General features: G+C 37.8%; 1 protein-coding gene and 1 long non-coding RNA gene across 10 annotated transcripts; one reads left to right on the top strand and one right to left on the bottom strand.

Moving 5' to 3' along the window:
* Positions 1 to 2218: 2218 nt before the first annotated feature.
* On the bottom strand, positions 2219 to 16402 carry LOC122081172 (F-box/FBD/LRR-repeat protein At1g13570-like). Of its 7 annotated transcripts, none has more exons than XM_042648177.1 (5): positions 12934 to 13022; positions 7447 to 7499; positions 3075 to 3891; positions 2834 to 2989; positions 2219 to 2758 (listed from the first exon to the last, which is right to left on the bottom strand). In XM_042648177.1, exons 3-5 carry the CDS (start codon positions 3888 to 3890, stop codon positions 2471 to 2473), a joined length of 1260 nt encoding a protein of 419 aa, XP_042504111.1. In that variant the 5' UTR covers position 3891; positions 7447 to 7499; positions 12934 to 13022; the 3' UTR covers positions 2219 to 2470. The 7 variants fall into 7 exon arrangements, with proteins under 7 accessions (XP_042504111.1, XP_042504105.1, XP_042504107.1 ...); XM_042648171.1 differs by lacking the exon at positions 12934 to 13022 and adding an exon at positions 4671 to 4723 and having other exon boundaries at positions 3075 to 4483; positions 4836 to 9867; XM_042648173.1 differs by lacking the exon at positions 12934 to 13022 and adding an exon at positions 4671 to 4723 and having other exon boundaries at positions 3075 to 4483; positions 7447 to 9867.
* A 2557-nt stretch (positions 16403 to 18959) lies between these two features.
* On the top strand, positions 18960 to 24076 carry LOC122082402. Of its 3 annotated transcripts, none has more exons than XR_006141309.1 (2): positions 18960 to 19821; positions 22724 to 24076. It is a non-coding gene; the product is annotated as an uncharacterized LOC122082402 (long non-coding RNA). The 3 variants fall into 3 exon arrangements; XR_006141307.1 differs by having other exon boundaries at positions 18960 to 19824; positions 23452 to 24076; XR_006141308.1 differs by having other exon boundaries at positions 18960 to 19824.
* The last annotated feature ends 3539 nt before the right edge of the window (positions 24077 to 27615 follow it).

Raw genomic sequence — 27615 nt, 5'->3', positions numbered from 1 at the left:
GCTCTTGTCCTCACACCTCTCAGTAGTGCTTACAGAGAAAGTAAATCTCGCTACAAATATATAGCGAAAAACCCTAATACCGGAAAGTACAAAAGTGCCCTCAAATAAAAAATTCGAGCGGGACATGGGGAGGGTACCAAACTGTCCTCAAACTAGCTTCCTGCCCCCTTACAACCCCCCACGGTCCGCTTATTGGCAAGTGGGAATACCATTCTGTTCTATCAAGGGGCCTGCACTAGTACTCCCTAGATTAAATTGCGACGGAGTACAAGACGTCGTACACCAATAGTGAGGGCATGGGGAGGGTTGTTCCTAAGACAATTGCATACGATGTAGGCGAGTGGGAGGAGCAGGGGCCGGTGGGGACATGGCAACTTGGGGCTGGTTGTGGGAGGGGGATTAGGAGGATGAGGTGTTGTATAAAGGTCAACAAGGGACCGGGAGGAGAGAGGAGGGGTCAGGGAGGACTAAGATGATGGTGCCAGTAGAGAGGCAAGGAGATAGGAGATAGGGGTGGGGACAATGAGGCACCAACAAGTGGGGCTGGCGGTAAAGGCAGTAAAGGAGGGGGGGTGTTTCTGGTGGGGATGGAAACCTAAGGGGAATGAGGGTGGAGAGGTGGTGGTGGTGATTTTTTTATTTTTTTATTTTTTTTTAAGGGTGGGGGGGGGGGGGGTGTTGACCAACACCCTTGGGGCTATCACTTAGAAATGTTGTCTCTTCTTGTTTACTGTGTGAAAATTTAAATTTCATAGGTATACATGTTCTTGCTTTGATTAGCAGAAAAGATTTCTTCGTTATCTATGATAGCTTGTTAATATATAACTAATGACTTAAAAATATTGTCTCTTCTTGTTTACTGTTTTAGTACCTATACATTATTGGAGATACGATGTCTTTAATTCCATCTATGACAAAAGTGGGTTGAAATTTTGAAAAAAAAATCTGAGGATTTATGGGTATTTTTTGTAAATTTTTCATATGAGGTTTCGCTATATATATTTTTAGCAAGGTTTTCTTTCTCTGTAAACAAGTTGGGAGAGATGTGAGGGCGAGTTTTGTAACCCTAGTCTCCATTAACAGTGACGCAGGATCTTATGTCACTAAGGACGTAAGAAATCTTGCCGAACCTCTTAAATCTGTCTGCATTTGCTTGTCCTATTTTGCCATTCTTTTCTACATCATTTTAGAGTCACGTTTCTACATAGGTGTACGAGAGTTTTCATTGGATAAGAAACAAGTTGTCTTCTATTAAAATATATCTATTGCCTGAAGCTTGAATATCTAGAGTTGGATATTCTATTAATAGCCATCGTTTAGGAAATTTTGAATCTTTTCAATTAACCAATCGAGGCTATATTTCAGTTTCTATGGGATCTATAGACGTTCATGTATTGCTTTCCATCCTATAGGTTAGATTACGGCTATTAGATTTCATGTCAATTCCCTATGCTTGAATTTTAATAGCTACTAAATCTTATTGTAGACTCCATACTTTGTTTGAATTTTAATAGCTACTAAATCTTGTTGTAGACTCCATACTTGTTTTAAGGGGAAGAGTTCTCTGTTCAAGTGTATGGTTCTTGCACCAGTGTAGTGGGCAATGGGAGCACACCTAGAAACATCAAGAAGTAGCATTTCCACCTTTCATGGAGCAGGTGGTCATTTCCACCCACTGTTCTGTGTCTAGACACAACCCCTACATTCTCGGGCAGTCCTTTTTCTCTTATTGGGTTTAAGTCTATAAATACACTTAAGGGGGCCTTCATTCTTTGACTTTAGCATCCCCTACATGTCCGATGGGCTCATCTAGGCATGCCATTGGCAATGAAGATCCAGGAATTTGTTCTATAATATTTGATTTGGTTTCTTCTAATATGTATCATAATAATCCCTTTTGTTTTTCCTTATGAATTCCATTTTATGAATAAACAAAAGTTCTGTTAAAGATAAGAGAACCCTAAGAACAGATGTAAACCCCCAACCATGCAATATTCACTCCAGATACTAATGATCAAGTACATTTTATTAAATTAGCAAATGCCACTAAACTCTTGCTTCCTCATTCAATCACTTTTGCCACCACCCCACGATCATATTCCTAAATAAGTGATTCTGCATTCTTCGGCAATTTCATTCTGTTATCCTTGCTCTAAGATATGCTTCTATTGAGTCTGTTACCCCCATTGCCCCCTGCATAGCATGACTAACTTGGTTACAAGCCATGATTACTAGTTTCAATAAGCAACATGAATGCTGTCATCCCCAAATCATTAAGATCCCATAGAACAAAGAAAATCCAGTCTTGATCACTAGTTTCAGTAGCCAACAAGAATGCTCTTTAACATGTAAGCATTTGGCCTATGACACAGCTACCGCAAAGATACATTTAACAAGAACAAAAGGGCAAAGAGAGGGGGGGGGGTTGAATGAAGATGTAGTGCTCATCAACTAGGATCACTTCTAAATCTTAGGGTTCAAGTACACAAATTTCTGCTTGGGGTGAAGCTCTTTTCAATCGAAGCAACTCTTTCAACAACAATCCTTTGTCAATGCCATTCATTGCAAGAATGATGTTCATTGTTTCAAGCACTGGCGAATTGGCAAGGATAAATTTAATGAATTCCAATTCCATTTTCATGCCAAGGAGTCTAAAGATATTCACAACCCGAAGTTTGTTGAATGTGCACTCCAACTGTTCCTTCGCTTTTTGTTGATCCATGATAGGAACAATGGCGTCTCTCTTAGAACACCAGAGCTGGAGTATTAAACAATTTCAGAACAAACAATCATAAGGTAAAAAAGAAAAGGATGGTGATAAAATGTAACTTACATGGATTTCAAGCTTTTGCAAATTAGGGGAGCTTTTAAGTAACCAAATAGCAACTAAAATATCTTTCATATCCTCTACGTTCAGTGCAAAGTAGATGCTCTTCAAATGATCATAAGTAGAAGGAAGCCTCCTAGGCATATCACCAATGGCTAAAGACTATAATAGGACGCAAACATAAGTAAACATAAAATAATTGCAAGCAAATTGCTGAGTAAGTATGAAAATCACAAGATTCTATTACCTGTAGATACAAGCCTCCCATGGCAAGATTTTGAACACTCGGTAGAGAGCCAAGAATGTTGCTAAAACTGTAAGTTCTTCGTTGGTCAGGATGAGCCACCGTTGTTGCAAAAAAGCTTCCAAAAACTAAAAACCTCAACTCTTTGAGGTATATAGGAATGAATTTTCCATAGATCCACAAGTACTTGAGTTTTGGATTGCTAAGTTCAATACGAGTAGGACCATCGATATCAATCAATGCCAACCTCTCTAGTTGAGGGCAGGTAGAAACCAAACATTCGAAAGCCGCATTAGAGAGTGTAACATGTTTAAAAGCCAGAGTTGTGAGACAACTAAAGCCTTTGAACATCACAGGAAGTACAATTATGCAACCAGCCAGTATCAGTTGAGTCAGTTTTTTAAAGGAGAATAAACAAGGATGAACATTATGATACTCGGGTTCAGAAATCAGAAGTTTAAAATCTTTGATAGAATTGACAGAATATAATGTGAGGTAAAGAATCCAGCTGTCTATATCTGGACAGGTTTTTAACTGTGAACTAGAGATCTGAAATGTTAGAACTGGACCTCTATGAAGTAGGAGAACACGATTAACAATTTGCACAAGTTTATCATGACGAAGTGAACCAACAGAAACGGGTATACAATCATCATCGAATATGAGATGTGGAACTGAAATGCATTTGTATCTCCACTTGGTTGATAGGACACTGGTTCTCACCACGTCTCTCATTGATAAATGAGAAAAGATGCTTTCTAGTATATTTTCTGGTAGATCACTCAAGATGTCTAGAGTTGAAAAAGAAGCCATTTCCATCCTGCAATGGGTAACGGTTTGGTAAATACTTTGTTATTGAAAACAGATTTCTGATATGATAGAAGACTATAACAAACCAAGGAGAGCTCCTGCTCCTAGCAACAAAACAGCTATTGCAAGTTATAATAAAAATGCTTATATTGGCAAACAGGAACAATAAGACACATAAGCTACAAGAAAATGGCTAAAAGTATCTCAGATCCCTAAAGCATGAGACTTAAAACCTTCCATAAAGCATGAAACTTAAAGCTTTCTCTTTTCTCACATGACGCCAACAAGGCAACAATCATATTGGAACCCAAAATCTGAATATGGAGCCAATCATAATGGTTTAAGGAATTGGAATTGGGATCAGAATCGGATCAGTAAAAGCAAAAAATAAATGAAGCTTACCTCCGTTAGCAAGATTCCCAAGTTTAATGAATAAAAAATATTTACAGACTTTTGGAGATCTTTGCTACCTCCTGATTCCAATATCTAGGGTTTCAACAGACAGAACATGATCCCGTCTCTCTCCTCCACTTTCTTATGCTTGTCGGCTTGCCCTGCTTCCTCAACAATTTGCCATCTTCAAACAAGTTCTTACTCTCAACCTGTTTGTTGGACCAATTGCCACTTTCATTGATTCAGGACTTCAGCAAATTCTTCAATACTATCTTACGTTATCAAATACATAACCCCACACATAGAACATCTTGTGACCTCAGTGTACAACGAACAAGAAAAAAATAAGGGGAATCAACCAAAAGGGAGAAAAAAAGGAACGGAAGGAACCCTTACCAGTGCCGGAGACGAAAAGAGTTGAAATTTGGGGACAGAATGCTGCACTTTTTCTGCAATATGCACTAGAATAACTTGTATTGTCTTACTTTATTTTGTATAAAGTCTAGGAAAATTGTATTGTCTTACTTTATTTTGTATAAAATCTAGGAAAAGAAGACTTACAGTAGAAGTTAGACTAGCAGTTCCTAAAGATCGTTTACACTGAAGTTTTGTGCTGAATCGATGACGGCAGTGGCCAAACGATTTCGAGCATTATGATGCTTTCTACCGTGTGAAGTGCTGATTTTGGTATCTCTGGCTTTGGGGTTTGATGAGGAATTTTGGGGATTGATTTTGGTAACTCTGAGCTTCGAAAACTCATTAATTGCATATCAGCCCTTGTTTTCAGAGGTTTTATTTTGGCAGAAAACACGCTGTCCGTCTAGCATTCCCACAGCCCCTGTTTTCAGGGGTTGTGAAAAGACGCCCCCGCCCCCCTGAAAACACTGGCTATGTGTGGGCATGGGGAACGCTAGACAGACATCATTCCTCCTCCTTTTATCATCTTTCGTTCTCTTGTTCCAGCTTGTGTCAAGTACTGTTCTTCAAGTACTTGTGAAAAGACAATGTCCATCTAGCATTCCCACAGCCCCTGTTCTCAGGGGTTGTAAAAAGACGCCCTTGCCCCCCCTGAAAACAAGGGCTGTGTGTGGGTGTGGGGAAAGCTAGACGAACATCATTCCTCCTCCTTTTATTATCTTTCGTTCTCTTGTTCCAGCTTCTGTCAAGTAAGTACTGTTCTTCAAGTAATCCTATGATTTGTTCAGATCTTCTAGAAAGTTGGATCCAAGATTTTTCCGGATTAAGTAATTCAGCCATCTGATCGCATTCAAAATTTCACCAGACCTTCAAGAATCCTAAATTGGAAAGATTTGGACTCTTTCTGACAGCTGGATCTTGACATATTTGCAAAATACCAATTTTACACTTCCCTTCTCAGAACCTGAATTGACTACTACTGTTTCTGTCCTCTGAATACTACTGTTTTGTGTCTAGATCTCAGTTCTGTTTTCAGAGATCGATTGGGACTATTTGAAAAAATTTCTGAACCTATTTTGGGCTGGAAATAACCAAAATATACTCCCTCTGATTTCTGTATATTAATTCCCTGTGTTAGCTACGTTTTTTATCCTGTCTTGGTATTGTTTTACTACTGTAAATCAGTACTACATTAGGGGGCCCTAATTGTGGCTAAAGGAGTGTTAGATTTGTTTATTTATTTTTCCACTTTTGCATGTTGGAGTGCTCTTATTATGTAATTCCTACTCATTGAGTGCTTCAAATCTCAGGATGATACTTGTAGAAGTCTTAACAGCTGAAACAATTGTTGATATTTGTTAAACCAATATGATCATCAGAATTGGCAGCAGCCAGCAGCTAGTAACATTTAAGCATGGTCATAAACATCTTGGGTTGCCTACATGAAACCCGCTGCTGGCATTCCATTGTGCCCATGGCTTTATCTTCAGTGATCCAGAGGGTGGTTCTCTAGTCACAATTGCCAACATAAAGATAACCCCACCAGAGAAATTTCTAAGAGTATAGAGGTTAGAAAAAATAATATTGAAACAAGGGCTTCCGAAACTATTTCGATGAAAACTATTCAAGCTGTCTGTACTTTGGTAGATAGTTTTTGGTACTATTGTATTATTATTATTATTTTTTTTTTGGCAAATAGAAACTCAATTCTAACCTTGATGGAAAACAGAGTATGAAGAAAACTTGCTCTAACTCTTACAAATCTGACCCAATTAACTTGAGGCTTTAGGAGGAAGATCAGATTTTACTTGAGATTCAGATAACAGTGAGGGTATTAACTTCTTTTCTACCTTAGGGTGTGCAATTGATGAAACAGAATTCTATTCAGTTTTTCTGGAACTTAAAATGATACCTAATGCTAATAATTTCTTGGGAAACCACCAGCAGGAGGCTACTCTGATGACTAAAGAACTGTGTTTGCACATCTTATGAAGACATCACAAAAACTGAAAAAAAAAAAAAGTTAATTGGATACTGTGTTTTCCATCAGGAGATAAAGCGATAAAAAAGAGCAACTTCAGAACAGTTCAAGAGACAAATATGAATAGATAAAAAAGCAGACCAATCAGACCCAGAAAGGATTTAAGGAGAACCAACTATCTGATCTTATGTAAGCGTCCAGATGAAGAACAAAACAATAGCAGTAATAGAATACACAAGAATAATAATATTAACAAAAAAAACAGCAAAACGAAAGAAATAGAAAGAAAACTTGTTCAGCAAAAACAGTATTTTGGTTTCCCCTTCAAGCCACGGGAATAAACCTCTTCTCCAACCATGAAGAAAAATGCGATTAACATATTGAGATAGCAGAAAACATTGGGAAAAAGTCCTGAAAATAAGGTGGCACTGCTTGGATCTGAAGGTGGTTCTCTTCAAGTCCCTAAAATGATCTCACAAAATTTAAGTATAACTTATGTCTTAGTAGTAATTATTAAAATTTCTTATGCTTGTCAGCTTGCCCGGCTTCCTCAACAATTGGGCTTCTTCAAACAAGTTCTTACACCAAACCCTGTTTGTTGGACCAATCGCCACTTCAATGATTCAAGACTTCAACAAACTCTTCAATACTATCTTACTTTATCAAATACATAACCCCACACCTAAAACGACTTGTGACCAAAGTGTACAAGAACGAGAAAAAAAAGGGGGGAATCAACCAAAAGAGAAGAAAAGGAACGGAAGGAACCCTTACCGGTGCCGGAGACGAAAAGAGTTGAAATTTGAGGACAGAATGCTGCACTTTCCCTGCAATATACACTAGAATAACTTGTATTGTCTTACTTTATTTTGTATAAATCTAGGAAAAGAAGACTTACAGTAGAGGTGAGACTAGCAGTTGCTAACGATCGTCTACACTGAAGTTTTGTGCTGAATTGATGATGGTAGTGGCCGAACAATTTCAAGCATTATGACTCTTTCTACCGTATGAAGTGCTGATTTTAGTATCTCTGGCTTTGGGGTTTGATGAGGAATTTTGGGGATTGATTTTGGTAACTCTGAGCTTTGAAAACTCATTAATTGCATACCAATCCTAGAAGAATTATTTATTTTTATTTTAGGAGAAAGAACGCTGTCCGTCAAGCGTTCCCACAGCCCCTGTTTTCAGGGGTTTTGAAAAGACGCCCCTGCCCCCTGAACACAAGGGTTGTGTGTGGGCGTGGGGAACGCTATACGGACATCATTCCTCCTCCTTCTATCATCTTTCGTTCTCTCGTTCCAGTTTCTGTCCAGAATCCTAATTTGGAAAATTTTGGACTCTTTCTGACAGCTGGATCTTGACATATTTGCAAAATACCAATTTTACACTTCCCTTCTTAGAACCCGAATCAACTACTACTATTTCTGTCCTCTGAATACTACTGTTTTGTTTCCTGCTATGTGTCTAGATATCAGTTCTGTTTTCAGAGATCGATTGGGACTATTTGACATTCTGAACCTAATTTGGGCTGGAAATTACCATAATATCCTCCCTCTGATTGCTGTTTATTAATTCCGTGTTAGCTACTGTTTTTGATCTTGTCTTCGTATTTTTTTACTTCTGTAAATCAGTACTGCATTAGGGGGCCCTAATTGTGGCTTAAGGAGTGTTAGATTTGTTTATTAATTTTTCCGTTTTTGAAGGTTGGATGGCTCTTTTTTTGTAATTCCTACTCATTGAGTGCTTTAAATCTCAGGATGATACTTGCAGAAGGCTAACAGCTGACATAATTGTTGTTATCTGTTAAACCAATATGATCATTAGAACCTATCAAAAAAAAAAAAAAGATCATTAGAATTGGCAGCTGCCAGCAGCCAGTAACATTTAAGCATGGTCATAACCATCTTGTGTTGCCTACATGAAACCCTCTGCCATTCCATTGTGCCCATGGCATTATCATCTGTTAAAGCATATTTTTTTTTTTTTCGGTGATCCATGTCCCAATCCTTTTCAGAGCTTCTGACTAATGACAGTTCATCCTACCTGATGCATTTGGTGTTAGTATACCATCTCAAGCCACTGCCATATTTTTTAGACCCAATTGGAGTTTAGTTTCTTATCACTATGTAACCCTAAACCTCAAATGGACATAATCTTAGACTGCTATGAGGATGTGAATATTAATGTAGGCAGTGACTGAAATTTCCCTGAATATGAATTCGAGCCTAAATGGCATACATTAATATGGGAGCAACTTTTTTAGAATAACCATCCCCATTAAAATCATGTAACCACATTTAGGTACATGAACATAACAGAGTTGGCCAACTATGACTGACTTTGCTATTTTTGGCTCTATACTGTAACGATTCTGTTTTCTAAACATGACTCTAGATGTGACGCACTTTTTTGCATTTCTATTTTTTTGGAGTGATTCTGTGTCTTAAATGTTGTATGGTAACCCAAAAAAAATTTGATTTTGTACCCTGGAAGAAACAGAAACCTGTATGGTTTGCACTTAACAGAATTATTTTTGTTAGAAACCAATATTTACATAACATGCCATCTTCACTATGGGTGTTAAAGTTGACATCTTCACCATGGGCTTGCCATTCTATGTTGAGGACTTGGTAATGTAAGGATGAGTATGAATACCCAACCCCCAACGTCTCTCCAATAGGCACTGATATCAGTGTAAAACTAATCCCCAAACAATAATAAAAAATCAGAACAATACCAATCGGCTAGGACATAATAGGGTCTTAAAACCAGCAAACAAATAGAGAACAAAAATTCAATGACGAGACAATATGTAGGACTTAAAACATCAATAAAACCAGTCCTAATAGTGGGTAACTATCCCCAGAATAACAAGCTAATAATCTGGACAGAATAATAATTACCTTAAATTGAAAAGATAGGTAAATCAGAGAAATCCAAGAACTCACAAGCATGGTTTAAAGTATCTCCGATACTGATACGATACCCTCCGATATGCATCTTAAATTTAGTCGACCGATACGATATACACCGATACAATACATGGAATTTTTAAAATCCTTTCGTATCGATATATATCCTACGATACATACCAATATGCACCAATACGCTATCGATACTTACTGATACTTTATAGAAAATATAAAATCAAAGTGAAATATACGTTTCGGTATGTATCGGAAAGTATCGGTGAGTATTTGTATGTATCGATCGGTACGTATCGATGAGTATCAGTACATATCGGTGAATATCGGTATGTATCGATATGTACCGATACAGTGCGCTACGGTCAAATAATGGCCAAGATGGTATTTTTTCAGAAAACACGATTTTTTAAGGGGTTTTTGTTCCAAAGTTGCTGCCAGCCATATTTCTCTCCAACTAAAGTGGAAATCAAGATTGGGAACAACGATTTTACATTTATGGGACAACTACAAACCTTGAATTCTTAGTGCGATACCCTTAATTTAGTGTTTATACATAATACATGTTATCAATAGCTTTTTTTAACAAAAATTTTATGCAAAAGTATTTAAAAAAGTGTTTCATATCCATTTATGTGCGTATTTTTAGCATATCTTAGTGTATCTCCGATACGATACGATACCCTCCGATAAGTATCTTAATTTTGGTAGACCGATACGGCGACCGAAACCGATACTTTAATCCTTGCTCACAAGATAGAGCCCAGGTGGGGCTGAAAGCTTGGTCGCGTGTGGCTTAGTGTAACCTTAATAAAACTCCAAAAACATAGCCTGAGTTGATGGCTGAACCACCAGATCTGAGGAATCTTGATTTAGGTCAAGAAATTGGAGATTTGCAAGAACTCGGCATGTAGACCTTAGTTGGCCTCCAATTGTGCGTCAAGTGGGCTTTCGTAGGGCTCTGATTAGTCTCCAAAATATAAGCCTTAATGGCCCAAGGATATAGAAGTTATGGCAACAACACTGCTGCCCAGGCACAGTCTCCAGAACTGGTAACTGCAGGTCTTGAAAGGCATCCAATCACTGCAGCATCAATAGACATTTGAGCCTTCAAAAGGGACTTCAAACAGTAATCGGACATGGTGATTATCAATCAGAAAATAATAAAAATGAAAGAAGATGGAGGGAGAATGATGGGAAGAAGGGGGAGGGGGATATTGGCTCTCTCAGCCTTTCAGGCATTAAACCCTCAATCAAAACAACCCATCAATCCAATTCCAGTCCATAAAACCCTACTAGATTCATCATAATCAAAACAAGAAAAACTCGTAGACGGTGGCTGCAACAACAATCCACCTGTTGGAACAACGAGATAAACTGAAAACCAAGAAAAAAATCAGTAGGGAGAGAGACCTTCAGATAGCCTCACCGACGGCAGATCGACAGAAGAGCAGTCGCATTCTTGCTTCAGTTCCCTTCACCGAGTTGCAAATGATTCTCTCCTCTGGCTGTTGCAACTGAACGGCAATAGGGTTTTGCTTCAGTTCCCTCCACCTATTGTTATGTTTTGAGGGTAAAGTACGTATTTTCCCCTCTTAACTTAAGTTACAAAGTTGATTCAGCGCCATTTGCTCAGAATCAATTCGGAAAATGAAAAGCACCCCTTTCATGTTCCAAAAAAGGGACTCCAAAACCTTAGAAGTGTCCGGTTCATTTCAAAAAAACAAGAATTTGAACCGGACTTACCATACAGGTTTTACCCCATTTCTGTTCCCAACAAATGGAAAAACAAAAGAATCCATTTCTTAGAACGTTACAATACAGAGCCTTTGCAATTCATGAGTGAAAATAGTCAAAATAAATAAGAGAACCTGAGAGGGGAAATAAAAATCCACTAGTAAACTTTTACAAATCGCTTGGATCCCTATTTAGCATTGGATTAGCGGTTCATATCAGGGTTCCAAACAATTAATGTTTTGGATAGTATATCATTTATCAGGTTTAGCCCAGATCCCTTGTGAGTAGAAATATTTTGCTTAAGATTTCACAGCTTCAAACACCAAGGTGGTTCTCTAGTCACAATTGCCAATCTAAAGATATAACCCCACCAGTGATTTCCAAAATTATAGAGGTTAGAAAAAATAATTTTTAAAACAAGGGCTTCCAAAAATATTTAGAAGAAAACTATGCAAGTTGGCTGTACTTCAGTAGATAGTTTATGGTAGTATTGTATTTTTTTCTTTTTTCTTTTTTGGCAAATAGAAACTAAATTCTAACCTTGATGGAAAACAGAATATGAAGAAAAAATTCTCTAACTCTTACAAATCTGACCCCAATTAACTCGAGGCTTTAGGAGGAGGATCAGATTTTACTTAAGATTCATAATAATACCAAAGGTATCAACTTCTTTTCTACCTTAGGGTGTGCAATAGATGGAACAGAATTCTATTCAGTTTTCCTGGAACCTAAAGTGATATCTAGTGATAATAATTTCTTGGGAAACCACCACAGGAGGCTACTCCGATGACTAAAGAACTGTTTTGCTCATCTTATGAGGACATCAACAAAAACTGAACCAAAAAAAAAATGTTAATTGAATACTGTGTTTTCCAGCAGGAATAAAGGGATAAAAAGTGCAAACTTCAGAACAATTCTAGAGGCAGATATGAATAGATAAAAAACCAGAACAATCAGGCCCAGAAAGGATTTAAGGAGAACCAACTATCTGATCCTATGCAAGCGTCCAGATGAAGATCAAAACAATGGCAGTAATAGAATATCCAATAATAATAATAATAATAATAAAGCAGCAAAAAAGAAAGAAATAGAAAGAAGAAACTTGCTCAGCATGAACAGTATTTTGGTTTTCCCATCAAGCCATGGGAATAAAACTTTTCTCCAACCATGACAGAAAAATGAGATTAACATATTGAGATAGCGGAAAACATTGGAAAAAAATAATGAGAATAAGGTGGCACTGCTTGGATCTGAACGTGGTTCTCTTCATGTCCCTGAAATGATCTCACAAAATTTTAGTAATAAAATTTTAGTATAACTTATCTCCTTAGTAGTAATACTAAAAATTCTTATGCTTGTCGGCTTGCCCAGCTTCCTCAACAATTGGGCTTCTTCAAACAAGTTCTTACACTCAACCCTGTTTGTTGGACCAATCACCACTTCATTGATTCAAGACTTCAACAAACTCTTCAATACTATCTTACTTTATCAAATACATAACCCCACACCTAAAACGAATTGTGACCACAGTGTACAAAAAACGAGAAAAAAAAGGGGGAATCAACCAAAGGAGAAGAAAAGGAACGGAAGGAACCCTTACTGGTGCCGGAGACAAAAAGAGTTGAAATTTGAGGACAGAATGCTGCACTTTCCCTGCAATATACACTAGAATAACTTGTATTGTCTTACTTTATTTTGTATAAAATCTAGGAAAAGAAGACTTACAGTAGAGGAGAGACTAGCAGTTGCTAACGATCGTCTACACTGAAGTTTTGCGCTGAATAGATGATGGCAGTGGCCAAACGATTCCGAGCATTATGACTCTTTCTACCGTATGAAGTGCTGACTTTAGGATCTCTTGCTTTGGGGTTTGATGAGGAATTTTGGGGACTGATTTTGGTAACTCTGAGCTTCGAAAACTCCTTAATTGCGTACCAATCCTAGAAGAATTATTTATTTTTATGTTGGGAGAAAGAACGCTGTCCGTCAAGCGTTCCCACAGCCCCTATTTTCAGGGGTTTTGAAAAGACACCCCTGCCCCCTGAAAACAGGGGTTGTGTGTGGGCATGGGGAAAGCTAGACGGACATCATTCCTCCTCCTTTATCATCTTTCGTTCTCTTGTTCCAGCTTCTGTCAAGAATCCTATTTTGGAAAAATTTGGACTCTTTCTGACAGCTGGATCTTAACATATTTGCAAAATACCAATTCTACACTTCCCTTCTCAGAACCTGAATCAACTACTACTGTTTCTGCCCTCCGAATACTACTGTTTTTTCCTGTTTTGTGTCTAGATCTCAGTTCTGTTTTCAGAGATCAATTGGGACAATTTGACATAATTTCTGAACCTAATTTGGGCTGGAAATTACCATAATATCCTCCCTCTGATTGCTGTTGATTAATTCCCTGTGTTAGCTACTGTTTTCGACCCTGTCTTGGTGTTGTTTTACTCCTGTAAATCAGTACTACATTAGGGGGCCTAATTGTGGCTAAAGGAGTGTCAGATTTGTTTATTAATTTTTCCATTTTTGAAGGTTGGAAGGCTCTTATTATGTAATTCCTACTCATTGAGTGCTTTAAATCTCAGGATGATACTTGTAGAAGGCTAACAGCTGAAATAATTGTTGTTCTTTGTTAAACCAATATGATCATTAGAATTGGCAGCGGGCAGCAGCCAGCAACATTTAAGCATGGACATAACCATCTTGGGCTGCCTACATGAAACCCTCCGCTGCCATTCCATTGTGCCCATGGCATTATCACCTGTTAAAGCATATACTTTTTTCTTCAGTGATCCATGTCCTAATCCTCTTCAGAGTCTCTGACTAATGACAGTTCATCCTACCTGATGTATTGGGTGTTAGCATACCATCTCAAGCCACTGCCATATTTTTTAGAACCAATCGGAGTTTAGTTTCTTATCATTATATAACCCTACTAAACCTCAATGGACATAATCTTAGACTGCTATCAGTATGTGAATATTAATGTAGGCAGTGACCGAAATTTCCCGGAATATGAATTCGAGCCTAAATGGCATACATCAATATGGGAGCAACTTTTTTAGAATAACCACTCCTATTAAAATCATGCAGCCACATTTAGGTACATGATTATAACAGAGCTGGCCACTTATGACAGACTTTGCTATTTTTGTAGTTCATGAGTGAAAATAGTCAAAACAAAGAAGGAAACCTAAGAGGGGAAATAAAATCCACTAGTAAAATTTCACAAATTGCCCGGATCCCTATTTAGCACTGGACTAGTGGTTCATATCAGGGTTTCTGACAAATAATGTTTTGGATAGTAAATCATTTATCAAGGTTTCTCCCAAATGCCTCGTGAGTAGAAATATTTTGCCTAAGATTTCACAGCTTCAAACATTAAGGTGGTTCTCTAGTCACAATGCCAACCTAAAGATCAACCCACCAGAGAAATTTTCAAAATTATGGAGGTTAGAAAAAATAATTATCGAAACAAGGGCTTCCAAAAATATTTAGAAAACTATGCAAGCTGGCTGTAATTTAGTAGATAATTTTTGGTAGTATTTTTTTTTTTTTTTTTTGGCAAATAGAAACTAAATTCTAACCTCGATGGAAAACAGAATATGAAGAAAAATTTTCTCTCTTACAAATCTGACCCCAATTAACTCTAGGCTTTAGGAGGAGGATCAGATTTTACTTAAGATTCATAATAATACCTAAGGTATCAACTTCTTTTCTACCTTAGGGTGAGCAATAGATGGAACAGAATTCTATTCAGTTTTCCTGGAACCTAAAGTGATATCTAGTGATAAGAAACCACCACAGGAGGCTACTCCGATGACTAAAGAACCGTTTTGCTCATCTTATGAGGACATCAACAAAAACTGAACCAAAAAAAAAATGTTAATTGAATACTGTGTTTTCCAGCAGGAATAAAGGGATAAAAAGTGCAAACTTCAGAACAATTCTAGAGGCAGATATGAATAGATAAAAAACCAGAACAATCAGGCCCAGAAAGGATTTAAGGAGAACCAACTATCTGATCCTATGCAAGCGTCCAGATGAAGATCAAAACAATGGCAGTAATAGAATATCCAATAATAATAATAATAATAATAAAGCAGCAAAAAAGAAAGAAATAGAAAGAAGAAACTTGCTCAGCATGAACAGTATTTTGGTTTTCCCATCAAGCCATGGGAATAAAACTTTTCTCCAACCATGAAAGAAAAATGAGATTAACATATTGAGATAGCGGAAAACATTGGAAAAAAATAATGAGAATAAGGTGGCACTGCTTGGATCTGAACGTGGTTCTCTTCATGTCCCTGAAATGATCTCACAAAATTTTAGTAATACTACTAAGGAGATAAGTTATACCATCAGTCCTAAAAACATATACAGAAGGAATCCCAGATATTTTTGAAGGCCTTGATCATCTAGGCCTTTAAAAACATCAGGGATTCTCCCATCCAAATTTGTATGTGTTTTTCATAAGCGATACCATAACTTTTCTCCTCATCAGTAGTACTAAAATTTTGTGACTTCATTTCAGGACTTGGAAGAGAACCACCACGTTAGATCAAAGCAGTGCCACCTTATTCTCATTGGATTAATGGTTGCAACTGGTCACTCTGAGATCGGAGATGTGGATTCCTGCGTCCTTCTCAGCAGATCGGAACCTGAAATTCATTCTGGTTTCGGCTTCAACCTGTGATCAGTCCGGTCTTGAAGGTTCTGCTACTTGTTTGAGGAATCGCAATGCAGAAACACTGGATTGCCAATACTTCTCTCGTTCAGGCTTTCAGAGAGCCTCAGGAACCCAGCCCATCAGGTCACTACAGGTACCTCCCGCCTCTCCATCCGTTCTCTCTTGGTTTTAAACCCTGAGCATGTGAGTGTGTGGTCATGGCACCCTACCGCCTTTGCCATGGAAAGAGGGAGGGGTAAGAAACTTGTATAGTTCAAGGAATAGAGAGAGTTTTACGTTTATCATTACCAAAAACTGGGAGTTCCATGTTAACATGAAAAAATCCCAAACCCTCCTTCCTGTTTGACGTCATGCTCCATCTGTTCTGATCTGTCCCCTACTTTTCCCAAATTCATCCTCTCGTTCCCGAGCGATTATTTTCTGTAGTTAGTGCGGCCGTGGAATGAACATTGAATTGTCAAGAGTATCTGGGCACGTGTCCCAAGGTCATCTTGGCTATCTGATACTCATCGCATTGCCGCACTCACTGCAGAGGCTGTTTTCACCTCATTCGCTATCGCTTCACCTCTTTCCACCTTTGATAGGACCATTGAGCTTCTCGATAACTAGATTCATCTTCTCTCCTGAGTGATGATCGTCTAAGCTCGTTCATAGCTATCTAGGCAATCGACAGGTGTTCAAACGGTGATCCAATGGTTGTATTTCTATCGATTAGAACAGAGGTATCACGCGAGAGCCGTTGGATCACCATTTGGATACATGTCGATCACCCAAGTAACTATGGGCAAGTCCTGACAATCACTGCTAGGGAGAGGAGCTTGATCCCAAGGACCTCATAATCATGCTTTTTGGCCTGCTTCAATGGTGTTTTCCCCCCTCCCTTATTGGCATTTCTACTTTTGGTTTTGCACCTCCTATGACATACTTTCTTTTTATTCTTTTACTCTGCTTCTCGACCTTTGTTATTATTTTTAACCCTTCCTTTTCACTTCCTCACCACATTTCTATAATAGACCCCAAACCCCCTTTTATCACAATCCTATCCCCACCCCTCTGCCTTTTCGAATCCTCTGTATTGGTTTTTACAAAACCAACCTTGCTTACCTGTTTCTAAATCCAAAATCTGCAATTAAAATTCCCTGGCCAGGTCTATATGGAGTATTCCTTCGCTTGGTACTGTCCATGGATCCCCTCTCTAAACCCTACTCCACCTCTCCCGTTTCCCTCTTTGGCGCTTCTATTGGCTACCCTAAACCTCGTCATGATTGGCTATGTAAATTTTTATCTTATTTGTGGTCTTCCATGGGGGGCTATTTTTATCTCCTGTTTGGATAAGGGATTTTTCTTTGTGGAGTTTTATTATGTAGATGAAAGAAACAGGATCATATCTTTGGCTCCTTGGTGGCATGCGGATAATCTCCTTCAACTTGGATTCTTTAAATTGGACATTGAAAACTCTAGTAACGAACTTGAGTCCGTCCCTCCTGTGGATGCATGATTCCAGTATCCCCTTGGACTACATCAACCTCGAATCTCAAAGTCATTGTCTCTTGTGTTAGACAAGTTCGTGATCTCGACGTTAACCATGACTCTCTTGGTTTCCCCATTGGAACGGGTTGTGTGAAGATCTCATCCAATACAAGTCGGCCGATTTGCCTCTCCTTTAGGATCCGTAGACCATCTAGTGTGTCAGTCTCTATCAAGTTCCAATACAAACCTTTTGATTTATGCCTCAACTATGGCAAGATCACTTACTTTGTCCAATCCTACCCTGCTCTGAAGAGGGTAGCTAAACCATTTCCTCTACCTTGGAGTCAATATAGTCAAGCCACCGTTGCCCCTTTGTTGGTGAACTTACCCCAGGTAGTCTCAATCCTAGCCCTTATGCAGCTCGGCGAGGGATTAGTGCTATCTTTTGACTTGATTTTTATTTACTTTCTTTATTGGTTAGAGATTAGATTAACAGTCTTTCATTTAAATTTGATTTTTATTTTAGTTGCTATCTAGGTTTAGTTTCCATTTTTAATTTTTAATTAGCTTCCAAAATTATGTCATAATTTTTTTATTTAAATAGCCCTGTAATGGAGAAAAACTCAGTTTTGAGATTTTGAAGTTATTTTGAAGAATTGAAAGTTGGAATGAATGCCATGGCTGCCGTGAAGCTTACATCTCCCCCTTCCCATCCCTAAACTTCTCTTCTTCTCCCTCTCTTGTCTCATTCTCCTCTCTATTCTTTATTGTAGTCATCATTACTTTTCTGATCTAAGAATACTCTGTTTCTGGGCGATAATTGTAGCTGTACTCAACTGCTTCGAGCTCCTTTGTGTGTGAGCTGTTTGGGCCAAGGATTTTATCGAAAGTAGTCCTCCCCCAGGCGACACAAATCATTAGATTTCAGTTGCCGAAAAGTCCCTTTACCATATGTTATCATACCTGCAATTGAGACCGACGTTGTTCTACCTCCAGGTTCTACTTCTGGTCTTTCCCGCAGCCTCCCAGCCTGTAAATCCAAGTGCTTATCTTGTGGGATCAATAGAGCCTCTTCCTGAGAAGCTTCACCTGAAATTTCAGGCCAAACCGAGGCCTGGTGAAGAAGTTCTCTCGAACTGTTGATTCTTCAGTTTTCGCTGATTTCTGATTCTCACGATAAAAAGAAGAAGAAACAGGTTTTTTTTTTTTTTCTTTTGTTTTAAAAGAGTTTATTTTCTGTTATTACATGAAAGCCCCTGTTCTGAAATTGTGTTCTATTATTCCTCCCCCTCACTTTAGCAATTACACATTACCCCTCCTCTTCTACTTTTATATTTCAGTTTGACCCCACTATTTATTTTCTTCTCTTTTAAGCTCTAAAAATTATTTCTAAAATTGTAAAATTACCTCTCAATCATTACATTGAACTTCTTAGTCATTCTTGTGGACTCTAAGTGATCCAATCCCTGATTTTGAAACCTGGATCTGCATCACCTTACCTCTCCAAATATTTCCCCTCCTGTGCCTCGCTCGCCATCCTCCCTTGGCTATAAGTCACAGTCTCTCCCCACCTCTTCTTCTCCCCCTGCCCCTGACCCCCTTTTGCCTACCTCCGGAGGTTGTCCCATCTCTGGGCCAACCTATGCTTTGGAACCCTTGCCAGTCTCTGAGGGGCATATTGTCCCTACCTCTCCCATTTCTCTTCACGGTACCTTTGGTCCCTCCATATCCCACCCTTGGACCCCAAAGCCCTTGAGAACGCCACTTCCACTTTTCCCTCTCTCCTCTTTGATCTATTTTTTTAGCGTTCCTAGTCTTGGATCCATCACGGATACTTAGTTCGTGGATACCCCTTTTTTCCTTCTGTTGCTAATGAAGCTGTTAATTGTACAACTGCCAAGCCCCCTCCCCCTGAACCCACGGAGGCCCCTCCTGTGACTGAGGATATTCCTCACGTCTGCTTTCAAAGGGCCAAGTACTTTTTTAATTTTGGTCCTGAAACCTTACCTGCAGAGTCTACCTCTCACCCCTTGTCTAATGTCTTGCATCCAACCACCAAATTCAGTACTTCCAACCCTTCCTCTCTTCTCCCTTTGAAGAGAAAGAGAGCCCTATCGAAGTAGGTGCGAAGGGTTTTATTTCCTCGCTCTCTAAGGCTTTGCTAAGTCCAAAAACCCTACTACTCTGTTGAAGTAAGTTGAAGCTTTTCTTGGAGAGAGGGAAGATCAATCGAAGATTACGCCTCATAGCGCTACCAGTTCCCATCTTATCATAGTTGAGGATGAGGGGATCCACGGAGGGTGGGAAGAGCAAACAAAACTAGACCAGGTAGTTGTATCTTGCCCACTTTCATCTTTCTCTATATACATGTCTGTTTTCTTCTGTGTGCCTTTTGGTTTATGTTTAGCTTGGTTCAATCTTGAATCTCGTTATCTACATCGTTGCTGTATTCTTAGGCATTATTCTGCTACTGATAATTTAGTTTTATCTATACTTTCTGTTATTTTTATCCTTTGTTGTTTCTATTGTAACTGCTGTTGTTGGTACTTCCTGTTTCTATTTGATCTTTTGAAGTGTGCTTGTGACTGTCTTTTTAGGCTTTATTTCTCTTTGTGGCATTTTCTCTATTTTTACCTTTCTTTATCCTTCTTAGCTCTTTTATCTTATTGTTGCGCTTGTTTCTTTCTGTTTCTTATGTACTTCAATGATGGTTAGATCTTAAAAATATTTTATTGGAATGTGTGTTGTCTCCATTTTAAACTGACGAAAAATTGTTTGGTGTCTCACTGTAAACGTTTATTGCCTGATATTGTTTTCCTTTATGAGACTACAATAAGTGATCACTCTTCCTTTTTTTTTTTTTTTTTGGTAAAGGATCACCCTTCCTTTCACCTCCCATCTTATTTTCAAAGATTTTAACAAGTCTAATTTTTCTAATAGTGAGGGCTCTAGAGGTTTGAAAGGAGGTCTTTGGATTCATGTTTCCAACCAGATCTCCTTCTTCACCATGTCTGTTAATTCTAGTTTTATTGCCACTGAAATTTTGTCTGAGAATAATAACTGGATCTTAATCTGTGTTTATGCACCTTCCACAACCCATCTTCGATCTCAATGTTGGAAATATCTTCTTTCTTTTTTCCCCTTTCTCTCTCTTCCCTTTCTTTGTCTGGGGGATTTTAATTAAATACTTAAACCTGATGATAAGTTTGGAGGCACCCCCTTGAAACATGCCCCCTATTCCTTTCTCTTGGATTCACTGATCTCCACCTGTAACTTTGAAGAGATCAAACTCCATGGTAACCATTTCATTTGGTCAAACAAGCAGAAGCCGCCTAACCTTATTAAGGAAAGCCCTAGAGAAATGTTTTGCTTCTCCTTGTTGCCTTTCCTAATTTTCCTCTGCTTCCATATCCAAAATCTCATCCATTGGCTTTGATCATAACCCTATCTTCTTATTCAACTTGCCCCATCAGCCTAGATCCAAAAAACATTTTTTCATTTTCAAGATGCTTGGACTACTCACCCTGAGTTTGTGTCCTTCTGCTACAAAAGCTGGCAACTACTATTTGATGAGAAGCTCCAAACTTGCCAGCTTTAGTAGATCCCTCTCCAAATGGAATGTCAACACCTTTGGGAACATTAACATTCTTAAAAGATCTCTTATCGAATCCCATCTGAATCTTGAGAATCAAATCTAACTTCCTTGTGATGAAATTCCTCTCTCCAATAAGATTAAATGGGTATTGGATGCTAAAGAATTATTCTGGTATCAAAAATCAAGACACCCCTATATCTCTAAGGGTGACAGGAATACCAATTTTATCATACCATTGCAAAGTCCAATTATCACAAGAGAGGGATTGACTAAATTTTATCTAGGGAGGGTGACACCATCTCTGAACCTAGTGCTATTGCCTTTCACCTTTCCACCATCTTCACTACCTCCAACCCCCTTGACTCATCTTTCATTGAATGTTTTTCCCCCTCTTTTAGATCAATCTGAGCTCCCCTTGCTTCATGCATCCCCTTTTTTGAATAAATACAACAATCTTTGTTCTCTATTGGTGCTTACAAAGCTTCAGGAACTGATGACTTTCAAACTGTCTTTTTCCATCGTTTCTGGGACATTGTTCAACAGGATGTCTGCAACTTTGTCACCACCTTTTTTAGATATATTTCTCTCCCTGTGGGCATGAATCATACCTTAATCCGCTTTATTCCAAAAAAATAGAACTCCACCTTTGTGGACGATTTCAAACCCATAAGTCTCAAGTCTCTGCAATGTCTCCTATAAAATAATCAAGAAAATTTTAGCCTAGAGGGTAACGTCTGTTCTTCATCGATTGATCTGTCCTTTTCAATCAGCCTTTGTTCCTGGGAGACAGATTTCTGACAACATTATCATTTCCCAAGAGATCTTCCATCACTTAAAGAGGATTAAAGGTAAGACCGGTTTAGTTGCCATTAACCTTGATATGGCTAAAGCCTACGATAAATTGAAATGGGGTTTCTTGAGAGGAAATTTTTATTTCCTTGGTTTTGGAGATAGATGGGGGGATATGATAAGTCATATTATGTACTCCTCCTTAACTTGTAGGCACTACCTATAATTTCCTTGAACCCACTTGTGGAATTAGATAAGGATGGCCTCTCAGACCATGGAAGGACTTTCTCATCTCTTAAATGCCTATAGAGACTTTAATCTTTTCAAGGGTATTGAGGTGGCTCGACCCCCCCTCCAAACTTCTCATTTATCTTTTGCTGATGACAAATTTATCTTCTGTAGAGCTACCACTGAGGATATTTCTCCTAACAAATGTATTTTGAATTTTTTTTTTTCTGATCTTTTAGGACTAACTATCAATCTGCATAAGAATGGCCTTGCCTTTAGCTCTAATGTGTCTGCCTTTTGCAAATCCAATATTTGCAAATTGATTGGAATCAAATAAATTGATAAAAATTCCACCTACGTAGGAACCAATCATTTTCCGGTAATGGCTAAATGTTACATATTCCAGCATATAATGTCTCGGGTGGGGAAAAACTTTCTTTTTGGAAAGCGAACCTCCTATCTTTTGCAGGAAGCTCTTACAATCTGCCCTTTCTTCTATCCTATCCTATTTTATGTCTTGTTTTTATTTCCTAAGATAACTTGCAAAAGATTGGATTCTATTTACTTGAGATTTTGGAATGGGGATGGTCAAATTGAATAAAAAATTGTATTTAATAGGATGGCACAAGATTTGCACCCCTAAATCTGCTGAAGGATTGGGTCTTAGGAACTCTGAAGCTCAGAACTAAGCTCTCCTCTTGAAACTTGGATGGAGAGTTCTTTTTTAGGTTTATTCTTTGTGGGTCAAGATGCTTACATCTAAATACTTCCCTAATAAATCCATTTCACCCTTCAACAATGAAGAAAAATGGACCTGTATCGTGGAACAGAATTGTAAGTATTTTCCCTACTCTCTTTATGATGCTGAGGCGTAAAATAGGTAATGGTTGCAGTACTGATTCCTGGAATGACCCATGGATCCCTAATACCCATTGTTCCCTTGCTACTTTACAAATCCATCCCCCCCTTCCCCTTTCTTTCTGTAACGTTAACGATGTGCTTAATGGGAACTCTTGGAATACCAGTCTTTTTTAATCTTTTCTCCCATTATTTCTAGTAACTGAAATTTAAAAAATTCACTTAAGCTCTTAATCTGATAATTAGTAGTGCGACCTTTCAAAAACAGGAGTCCTACAACTAAATTGGCTACTAAAATTTTGAATTCTAGTATGGCTACTAACCGAATTGGATTCTCCAATAGGTGTACATGTTTATCTATTTTATTCACATAGGTGGCGATACTTTTGGAAACTCCATATACATCCAAAATTTAAGATCTTCTTGACGATACTTTTGAAAACTCCATATACGTCTAAAATTTGAGTTCTTTTGGTGACTTTCCACAGAGGCATTCCCACGAAGGATTTATTGAGAAAATGGATACATGTCGATCCCACTTCTTGTTTCTATCACAACCAACCTTAGTCTTTGTGTCACATCCTCCTCTCCTGCGAATTCACCAAGGGTACTTGGGCACCTAGCCCTTTGGGTCTATATGTATAGCTTCCTTGACTACTTCATCTTTCCAAAATTTAATTATGTATTTTTTTAATTCTAAATATGACCCTGGAAATACTCTAAATAATTTTTTTCTCCACTTTCATTATTATTTGTTATTTTATAAGGTCTCATCGGAATGAAGGGTACAAAGTAGATTGGGCCCCATCCATTTGGTTTACAGGGAACATCCTAAGACATTCCTTCACTACTTGGAGATGTCTTGAGGATGCATTGCCAAGTAAAGATAACCTTATGAAGAGGAATATTGGGGTCAGTAGCAACTGTGTTTTGTGTTGGCAGGTCTTGAGAGTAGGTACCATCTATTTTTCCAATGTCCTTTTACTTCTTCTATTTTGAGGAAGATTATGGCATTATGTTCTCAAAGTGGGACTCAATCTCTAGCCATTTCTAGCATTGTATTGTGGATAAAATATGAGTTTCATGATGAAGATGATTTGAAGGTTATTGGAAGGCTACAGTTCAACATGTCTGGCAGGAAAGAAATACCAGGATTTTTTACTAAAAGGGTTAGGGTAAGAATATAGTATTATGGATGATGTTAAGAATAGGTGCAATGCTAGTTATTTTACTGATGTTTGCAGTGTTCGAAATCAGTTTTTGGTGAACAATTGGGGGGCTGAATATCACATGGATTACTAAAATTCAAAAAACCTGAATTTGGGTCGCTCCTCCAGCTCAGATGTATACTTTTCATTGTGATGGCTCTCTTACATAGGATAAGACAAGTTATGGAGGAATTATCAGGGAGAATAATGGAGATCCAATAATGGCTTTTGCTGTTGTAGGAAGAAAGAAGTCATTTCTATACATGGAGCTTATGGCAATTCAAAAGGGGATTGTTTTATGCAAAGACCTAAATATTCATCATGTCTCAGTCAGATCTGATTCAAAATCAACTATGAATATTATAAATGGTGACATTGTGGGTCCATGGGAGGTCCAAACTCGTAAAAGATATTGCATCTTCTTGTGAATTTGGATAGGAATGAGGTTATTCATGTGTGACAGTCCAGCTGATTACATGGCTGCATATGCCACAAGAGAGGATGAGATCAAAATTCGACCAAAAGAGTTTCATCAAGATTTGCAATATCTTGTGGAAAAGGATACTAATAACACAGTTTACTTTAGAAATTAATTATGTAATTGTGATGTGGATGGTTTATATGATTTATGCAGGGTTTGTCCTGCTTGTTCAGGAATCTCTCTGCCCTCCTTTAGGTTTGTCTAAAGAGGGTGGGTGAGGTTGCCTTTCTTTGTATTTTTCTTTTACCTCTCAATACACAAAGTTTACTTATATTAAAAAAAAATTCCTTTCTCCTGGCCTTGTGGTGGATTAATGCTATCCAATCTGAAAATCAGGAACTGCTTCCACAACCAGTAACCCTTTCACAACTGAACCTCTGCTGGTTAATATACCAAACTCAAATTTTATCGTCATGATTTGTGCTATTGTTTCAAACCCTTGTCTTGTCTTAATATGTGTCATTGGACAATTTGTTTCTTACTTAAAGGAAATTGTCTCTCACTCATATCCGACTACTTGATGACAAGAAATTTGTTAAAGCAGGCACATGGGATCTCCAACTTGAGGTGCAATAGGCTAAGCTGAAGGGATGGAACATCATGAAAGTCTAGAACAACTCTGATGATTTACTTTTTGACTCAATAACCATCTCATGGCCTTTGAGCATAGCACCTTTATTTTTGGATGTGTATAATATTTTACATAACTTTTTGTCTCAGGTACAAATGAGGTGGTGTTCTTTTGGCCAAATTAGCCCACCAAACTTTGATCAACAAATCATCTATGTCTGTTTGTATTCCTCAAAACATTGTTATTCTTCTTCCTCTTTAATCATAATTTTTTTTCTTTCGAAAAAAAAAAAAAGTTAACTTTGTTGTCATGGTACCATTTCTATTTCAATTTGATGTAGTCTTAAACTAAAATTTGGGTGTTTGGTATGATTTTCTCATCCAATTTATGAAAAACTAAAATCTATATTATCTCAAAGACTGAAATAGGAATAAAATTTAATGGCTACCAGGGTTATAGCCATAGTTAGTAAATACACGTATTTTTATCATATTCAAGGATTAAAGTATCGGTATCAGTCGTCGTATCGGTCGGTCAAAATTAAGATACGTATCGGAGGGTATCGTATTGGAGATATGTTAAGATACGTTAAAGATACGCACATAAATGGATAGGGAACACATTTTTATACATTTTTGCATAAAAAAATAGTTAAAAAAAACTATATATAACATGTAGAATGCATAAATACTTAAGTAGAGGGTATCGTATTGATAGACAAATATATTGAGTTGAAAATGTTCAAAATGATGAGGTTTGAGTTTCTTATAGTTTTTTCTTTCCTCATTGTCATTGCCATTGCCATTGCCACTGTGATGAGTGCCGTGAAGAGTGTCGTGGTGGTTCAAATCCTTGGCTAGGACCTTTTTCTTCAATAGGAGCAGCTACGATGATATTCTGCACTTGTCGAATATAGGCACAATATTTACCCTAGTCGAAATATTTATAGTAGTGGGTCTCTCATTCATTGTAGAAAAATAAAATCATTTTTTATAGAAGTTGTAGATTAAATGTTTTTAAAGAACATATAAAAAATCAACAAAGTGTGGACCAATATATTTGAGTAGATCTGAGAAATAAAAAAAAAATTGAAACCCTCACTTTTTTAGGGAAAAAATGTGGGTTTCATTTGAAATCATGTATTTATTAATTTTAAGTTATGAAATTATTTTTAAGAGTTGAATGAACTAAATTTTCTAAAAAAAAAAATTTTTTTGGGATTTTTTTAAAAAAAATTAATTTCGGAATAAAAAAAAATAAAAAAAAATATTTTTTTGAGAAAAATAAAAAATTTCCATGGAAGTTGTAGAACACTTGTTTTTACATAACATATAGGGGTGTCAATTCCTAAACCGAATCGGTAAAACCGGCCGGGCCGAACCGATAACAACTCGGACCGAATCGAACCGAAGCCTTATTGGTTTGGTTCGGTTTCGAGTATTGCAACCCCAAAACCAAACCGAACCGCACCGAAAACCGGATGAACCCGAAACCAAACCGAAACCGGCTCAAAACCCGGACCGAAACCGAAACCAAACCGGTAAGAAACCGAAACACTCCAAAATTCATTAAAAAAATCAAAATTTGCATAGTTTTGTATACATTTGTATGGAAAGTCGAATCCAAACTAGACCAAAAACCAAAACCAACCTGGTTACAAATCGATTTAAGAAACCGAAGTTCAGCAGTTCAGCATTTGGTTGTTTCCTAATGGCTCCATACCAGTTTAAAAAATCGATCCAAACTGAAATGAACCTGATAAATCCAAACCGGTACCAACCCGAACCCAAACCGCACCAAAGCCGACACCGGACTGAAACCGATAAATCCTTAATGGGTCGGTTTCGATCAGTTCCAAAGTCACACCGAAACCGGTGGAACCGGACCGAAACCGCACCAACCCGGACCGTTGACACCCCTAATAACATATGAAAAATCTAGAAAACTGTTGGTGAGAATATGAATGTTTGTTTCAAACAACAAAAAATTCACACTTAAGTAGCCGTATCGTACTGATACAGTACGATACGGCTCGATACTGCACGATACCTTTGATACGTATCGATACTCTCGGGAATTTTTAGATTTTCAAAAGTTCGTATCGTAGAGTATCGTACATATCGGTACCGATACGGTACGACACGATACGATACGTATGATACGCCGATACACAAAAAGATGCCCAAAATTCCCCGTAGCATATTGGTATGTATCGTGCCGATGCCTACCGATACGGATACGTATCGACTGATACGGCACGATACGCACCGATACTTAAAACCATGATCATATTTGAATTTTTCTTTTTTTGGTAAATATATTTGAATGCTTAATTGATATATATATATATATATCTATATATTTACATATAAAACATCATATACGAAAAATG

The sequence above is a fragment of the Macadamia integrifolia genome, chromosome 6 (genome assembly GCF_013358625.1).
Source record: "Macadamia integrifolia cultivar HAES 741 chromosome 6, SCU_Mint_v3, whole genome shotgun sequence".
In the NCBI taxonomy this organism is placed as follows: Eukaryota; Viridiplantae; Streptophyta; class Magnoliopsida; order Proteales; family Proteaceae; genus Macadamia; species Macadamia integrifolia.
Note: the sequence above shows the minus strand (reverse complement) of the source record. Positions and strands in the feature narration are given on the sequence as shown.